Source organism: Berghia stephanieae, chromosome 8 (assembly GCF_034508935.2).
Source record: "Berghia stephanieae isolate SIO BIC M18660-M18661 chromosome 8, UCSD_Bste_1.3, whole genome shotgun sequence".
NCBI classification, from domain to species: domain Eukaryota; kingdom Metazoa; phylum Mollusca; class Gastropoda; order Nudibranchia; family Aeolidiidae; genus Berghia; species Berghia stephanieae.
In genome coordinates, this window is record NC_088367.1 from 46,995,965 (window position 1) to 47,003,464 (window position 7,500).

Consider the following 7,500-nt stretch of genomic DNA (forward strand, 5'->3'; position numbering starts at 1 on the left):
AATGAATGGAAACAAAAGTGTGTGTCATATCATGACAAAAGTCAAGCGATGTTAAAAAAAAGGCCATTGAATGTGGAGGTAAATAATCGCAAACATTCGGACACCTGAGTTGCATCTTTGGATTTTACACATAATTTAATTCATTTAAAATCCAGTCAAAACAACGTCCTAAAGGCAACAGAAATTGCAATAGAAACCGGATTTAAACTCCGGTTCCATGGGCCTTGTGGGCCTGTGAAGGACACAAGATACTGTGCGCTTGACGAAGAAATTCACAACATTGGCATCCGGAAATATAACGGACCAACACACAAAGCTATGTGTAACATTGGACGTTTATAGTCTGGTTAATACAGTTTAGTGAGAATTACTCATAAACATGGATGGCGAAAAAACCCCAAACAAATTAAAAAAACACGAACCCCCCCCCCCCAAAAAAAAAGGCCCAAACAAAATAAAAAACAACAAAAACAATAACAAAGACCTGAGTGACGTCATGCCATCTTCGTCCTATCTATGCACATGTAACAAGTAAAATCCGCGCCCCTTACCGTGACGTGTTCCAGAAACCAACCGGGCCCAGCTCCCGAGTCGTCGTGGCCGACGTCGATTTTAGACACGGGGCTGATCATTTTGGCCACGTCCACGTTGAAGATGTCCGTCTTGCCCTTGTCGAAATCGCCGTTGTCCAGCCAAATCTTCCCGCTCGTCTCGTGTCCCTTCTCCCCACCGTACAATATGACGTAGACTCTGGCGTCCGTGCTGGCGTTGCGCTTGTCCCCGGTGGTCACGGTGATGATGAAGGGATAACCTGAAACGTTTATGATACGATTGATCAAACTGACTGTATGTCATTCTCATGGAAATAAGTGAATCGAACTACAGTTTTGAATTTATATAGATAGTATGCGCTTGGCTAAGAAGCTCATAACATTGCCATCCGGAAGTATAACGGACCAACACACAAAACTGTGTGTATCCATGAACGTTTATAGTCAGGTTAATACAGTTCGATGAGAATTACTCTTACACGCGGATGGCAAAAAAAAAAAAAAAAAAAAAAAAAAAAAAAAAAAAAAAAAAAAAAAAAAACCCGAGGGACGTCATCTTCGAACTATCTATAGCCTGACACTGACCAAAAAATGACGTCAAAATGCCAGTCTTTTGCCACAAAAGAAAACAAATCGTGAGTTGTATTCAATAGTTCAACCAACGGGACCACTTGTTTATATGAGCACTACTAACAACAACTCAATAGGCGGTGCAAAAAAAAAAAAACAAAAAAAAAAAAACAAATAATGACGTCAAAATGCCAGTCTTTTGGGGTTTTAGTGCCAGGCTATAACTTAACAATGGCTACGATCAAACTGACATGTCAGTCTCATGGAAATAAGTGAATCGAACCAGTTTTGAATGTATATAGGGCCTAAACTCCGATAGATAGTATGCGCTTGGCTAAGAAACGCACAACAGTCTGTATTCGCACACCTTATAATTGAAATACATTTTTAGTGGTACAATTATGATAAGTTACTGACAGACTGAGAGTGCCATTCTATCATTTTTAAAAGAATGTCTTTGTATATAGATTATTAGATCTATCTAAATCGTGCTAAAAGCAGCTATGGAAGAACAGTGCATTGAATTATCATGTTATCATGATTTCATTTTTATTCGTTTCATAATTTTATCGAGAAATGTTAATAAAGGAAGAAACATGGAATGTAAGTGGAGAGAGAGAAATACAGAGAGGAACACACTTGTTGACAGAGAGGAACATAAAAGTATTGAAATCTCCATGGACAAGTTTTAAAGAAGCATACAAAACAAAACAAACCAAAAAAAAAACAAAAACAAAAAAACAAAAACCAACAACAACAACAACAAAAAACCGGAAGTAAAGCTCTGCCGTACTCTGGAAAAACCCATAAAATTTTAAAATTTGGCCAGGTTTGAGTGTTTTTTTTTGTTGTTTTTTTGCCAAGATGAAGGTCATTTAAATCGACCGATATTTGAAGGACATTTTCTGGCCAATTTTTTTTTAAATATGGGTTTTTCCAGATTACGACAGAGCTCTCTCCATGTCCAGTCAATTCGGATTTTATGACAAGTAATCAGTTGGCTGACGAAGCGGTTTGAGCCTAAAACGTTAGCATAAAGTATTTTTCTTTAATAATTTTTTTTTTAACAATTCACAGCTTCTAGCATCTTAGCATTCTTTTGGCGTTAATTTTAAAAAAGGAACTTAACCAGTAAACTCTCCTTCTAAAAAGACACATATAATATAAAACTTTATCACCGCCAAGTCCCAGGTTTGAGAGTTTTTTTTCCAAGATGAGGGTCATTTAAATAAATCAATATATGAAGGACGAGTTTTCTGGCCAAATTTTCAAAAACGTGTCTTTCCAGAGTACGCCAATTAACTGGTTAACTAAGAAAATGGAACATACATTTATAAACATTGAACAATCCATATAAAAAAATAACCCCAAGAAGTCCTGTCATATTGAGTGAATGAATTATCTACCAAATTCAGTCCCTTGATTGGTGGACAAGGAATAATGCACAAAAAAGGCCTTTCCGCACGAGATTGAGTGGTATCTTAGTGTTCAGGCTTTGTTGCTTTAATGAATTGTGTGATTTTGTGAAATCATTGAGTCCCTTTCTCTTCCTGGTTGTATGTACGAGTTGCATTGTACATTAGTACAGCACCTATAAGGTGTTATGTATGCTACATCAGCATAAAAGTGTCATGGACACAGGGAATTCACATATTGGGAACCGAGCACGTCTGTTCCTGGCTAGAGTCACAATTTCATCAATGGGCATAGAATCCAGCCCATGTAGTAGAGTGCCTGCTGGTCCAGCTGTCGAGCTCTTCAAGTAGGCAATAAAAGTTCGACGCAGGAGGCGGTCTGCGTCCATGAGTAAGATATGCCCCGCTTGAATATATATGTCCTGCTTGAATATCTTGTTGGTGAAAAAAGGCTGTTGTCTTCCTCAGTTCTGTCAGAGGCCCATACAGTTTGGTCTGCAGAGGTAGTGTGGTCATGCCAGGCCAAAAAAGTATGCCTTGCTGATGCAGTCTTTGGACTGGTCTGGAGTCTGGAGTGTAATATCATGGTGAGCCTTCTTCTCTTTCACCACAAACACACCATAACACTTTTTAAAAACCTAAGCTTTTATATAGCGCAATATCCACTAAACGTGCTCAAAGGGGACGCTAGCCAACACCATGTAAGACGAGACATGACACACATATAGGCATGCGGTGACTAACGTTTGAGTTGTCTGTTGGTCGCATGCCATGTAAACTTAATGGAAAGGGGGGGGGGATGCATCTGAGAAATGCCAAGCTGAGTTAATTCATCTATAAAATAATATGTTGAATAACCATAGAAATTTCCAGTATATGTCGTTTTTAAGGTCATATAAGTAACAGCAATATAGGAGTGGCAGGCAGTATCAACATCATCATCATCATCATCATCATCATCATCATCATCATCATCATTAGCAGCAGCAGCAGTAGCAACAACAACAACAACAGACAAGTATACACATTAGTTATTGTAGATAGTAGTATAGTAGCAGAGCAGTAAGTATTAGTAGTATAGTAGTAGTAGTAGTAGTAGTTAGTAGTAGTAGTGTAATATTATAGTAAGTAGTATAGTAATAGTAGTAGTAGTAGTAGTAGTAGTAGTAGTAGTAGTAGTAGTATAGTAGTAGTAGTAGTAAGTATATAGTAGTAGTAGTAGTAGTAGTAGTAGTAGTAGTAGTAGTATAGTAGTAGTAGTAGTATAGTATAGTAGTAGTAGTAGTAGTAGTAGTAGTAAGTAGTAGTAGTATATATAGTATAGTAGTAGTATAGTAGTAGTAGTAGTAGTAGTAGTAGTAGAGTAGTAGTAGTAGTAGTAGTATAGTAGTAGTAGTATAGTAGTAGTAGTAGTAGTAGTAGTAGTAGTAGTAGTAGTAGTAGTAGTATAGTAGTAGTAGAAAGTAGTAGTAGTAGTAGTAGTAAGTAGTAGTAGTAGTAGTAGTAGTAGTAGTAGTAGTTAGTAGTAGTAGTAGTAAGTAGTAGTAGTAGTAGTAGTAGTATAGTAGTAGTAGTATAGTAGTAGTAGTAGTAGTAGTAGTAGTAGTAGTAAGTAGTAGTAGTAGTAGTAGTAGTAGTAGTAGTAAGTAGTAGTAGTAGTAGTAGTAGTAGTAGTAGTAGTAGTAGTAGTAGTAGTAGTAGTAGTAGTAGTAGAAGTAGTAGTAGTAGTAATAGTAGTAGTATAGTAGTAGTAGTAGTAAGTAGTAGTAGTAGTAGTAGTAGTAGTATAGTAGTAGTAGTAGTAGTATAGTATAGTAGTAGTAATAGTATAGTATAGTAAGTAGTAGTAGTAGTAGTAGTAGTAGTAGTAGTAGTAGTAGTAGTAGTAGTAGTAGTAGTGGTAGTAGTAGTGGTATTACATAATACAAATTATATTTGACAGCAGCCTCAGCATTTGTTTAAATGCAGGGTCACGATTCAAACTCAGTCTTATCACCAAATACTCCGTTCGGAGATCAAGAAGGTCGGTCATAATAATTAATTATTAACATTTGTTTACACATCCAATCCCCCCCCCCCCCCCCCACCCCTTATCTCTTCATTCTCTGGTACAATTGCTTCCTACTTCAGTTCCAATATTCACATCAATACTATAATAATAATAATAATAATAATAATATAATAATAAATAATAATATAATAATAATAATAATAATAATAATAATAATAATAATAATAATAATAATAATAATAATAATAATAATTATATAATCATAAATAACGTTCCTATATTCATCCCATGGGGAAATAATTTGTCTTTTTGGTCTTTTCCAAGGGGAAGACTGGAATGACCCAGGCGCCAGCCGCAGCGCAGCGCCGCAAAGTGAGCTAGTTAGGGTGAGGTGATTTGCTCAAAGGCAGGTGATTTTTCGGGTACGTAGCAAAGACCGTACCGCTGAGAAGGGATTGTAATATTACCGCCTAACAGGCGTCATGTCTCGTCCTACGTGTTAAGTCCCTCATTCTCCCACCAGGCGTCTTGGTTTCCCTGCCTCAGCTCCGCTCTCCTTCTCTTTCTCCTTAACCCTCCTCTCCTGACCAAAATCGTCATATTCATTTTAAAAAAATTGAGTTTTTATATAGAGCAATTTCCACTCGAAGTCTAAACGCGCTTTACAAGGGGTCCCAGGCCAACAGCAACACTTAAAATGTAGGACGCTCGGCATAGTTGAGTCCTTGTAAAATGCTCTTTACTCACATTCTCTCACCGTACTCAGGTGTAAAATGAGTACCTGGCCGTTAACAGCGTTGTCTTTGTCCGAAAATCTTTTTTGTAATATCGTCTAACAGGCGTCATGCATGTCTCGTCCTACACGTTAAGTGTTGCTGTTGGCTAGGGACACCTTGTAAAGCGCTTTGAGCATGTTAAGTGGTTATTGCGCTATATAAAAGCCCAAGTTAAAAGTTAGAGTTTAAAAATATATATTATGTATATGCTGGGTGGGTATGACATTTTTGGGGAAAATTCGAAAAACGGTCGGTAAAGACAGAGAGTTAATTACCCCCCCCCCCCCCCCCACCCTGATCCTTCTTGTCCTCATCTTTCCTCTTCTTCCTTCCTTGATATTTCCCTGACATTTTTCCACTCACCTCTTCTTCTGCCGTACTCTTGAAAAAAAACAAAACAAAAATAAAACCCAAATATAAAAATTTGGCCAGAAAACTCGTCCTTCAATTATCGATCGATTTAAATGACTCTCATCTTGGCAACAACAAAAAACCTCTCAAACCTGGGACTTCAGAATTCTCCGTTAAAGTCCCCCCCCCCCCCCCCCCCCCAGATTTTAGCGTTTTTGCCAAGATGAGGACAATTTAATTCGATCGATATTTGAAGGACGAGTTTTCTGGCCAAATTTTTAAATATGTGTTTTTTTTTTTAACGGCAGTCTTGATCTTCTCCTCCTTTTATTTTTCAAAACAAAAGATAAAATTAATGACAAAACTCTTGGCTGGATCGAAGAAGAACAAGGCTATCTTTCAACTCACATAACTCAACGTAATAGATTTGACAGACATTTTGGCACGACCCTCAAAAAAGCCGTGTATTATTTTGTTTTCCTAATTGAAAAAATATGGAATATACAGACCTGCCAACTTAAAAACAGAGCTGCCTACTTGAAATTTCAAAAATTCGTAGTTTCCAAGGGAAAAGAAAAAAGAAAAATTCACTTTAACTCTCTCCTGACCAACCATTTTCAAGATTGTTCCCAAAACTTCATACCCAACTAACACAAAGAAATATTTTTTATCACTCAAACACAATAGCAGTAAGTTCTTGGGATAAATAATTTCTTTATCAAAACATGCCTACAACACACTGTTCATTTTCTTTAAATTTTATGATATACAAAAGAAATTTGAATAAGAAAAATGTAGGTTGCATCGTAATGAATGCGACGATTTTCCTATAGTTGGTAAGGAGAGGGTTAAAGAGCTTTACAAATAAATAGTTTGCTCTCAGAGTGATCCAAAAATGCTCCAAAGTCCTGAATATATGTTCTACGGAGCTAAACTCTCTTTTTCAACAAAATTTATTGAGTCAAAGAGACCAATGCATTTCTGCAGCTGGAGCCAAAAAAAAATAATCGTATTTCGAATATGTCGTAGTACAAGGCAGGTCTGTTTGAAAATCTAAAAATAAGTAAATTTAGGAGATAAAAATTGTAGTCCCCAAAGTTAGCTTTAAAATCAACAATTTCCCTCACAATGATTAAATAACACTTCAAAATCGTCAAAATCACGAATGTAATAAACAATATTGAGCGCCATTTTTTGGAGATTTCAATTACAACAATGCGCCTTTAAGAAATTGGGTTTTCAGACCTGTAAATAAGAGTACGTCGTTCAAATAGTATGTCACGTAGATTGTCACCACTATCAACTGTAAATTATTTCACGTTTTATTGTAAAATAAGATGTTATAACGTGCATAGCACGTTATTAGGAGGGGACCAAACACAGATTCAAGTGGTAAGCCAATTTTTTTTTAAAGAGAAAAAGGAGCAGAAAGTTTAACTTAACTAAGATTAGGTCGACCAAATCAGCATGAAAACGCCAAAGATATTTCCAATTGATCTGAAAGCCTAAGACAAACTTTCTACAAAGAATTAGTAATAAATTTGTGTCGAAAGCTTTATTATGATCGATTTGAGATCTGTACTATATAGAAAATAACTCTAGGTTCTAAAAAGAAGCTACCCTGAATGAAGATACTAGCCAAATTTTAATGTCCTTTCACCAAATGTGGAAATCGGGTTTTTTTATTTGGACAAAAAAAAAATTGGCATTCTTGCACGGGGGTGGGGAAGGGGGGAAGAGGGGAGGGGAAGGGCGAGGTCATTGGATAGTATGTTAGTAAGTGAAGCTATGCATGCTCTTCAAACATGTTTAAAACATCAAAAGTG

General features: G+C 36.6%; 1 protein-coding gene across 1 annotated transcript in view; it reads right to left on the reverse strand.

Annotated features, from left to right (window-relative positions):
- LOC144978786 (lipoxygenase homology domain-containing protein 1-like) overlaps positions 1-7,500 on the reverse strand; it is a 164,301-nt gene that overhangs the window by 70,592 nt on the left and 86,209 nt on the right. Inside the window, exon 13 of the mRNA XM_078925273.1 lies at positions 552-811. Within this exon, the coding sequence (XP_078781399.1) occupies positions 552-811 (260 nt within the window). The remainder of the gene's footprint in view (positions 1-551; positions 812-7,500) is intronic.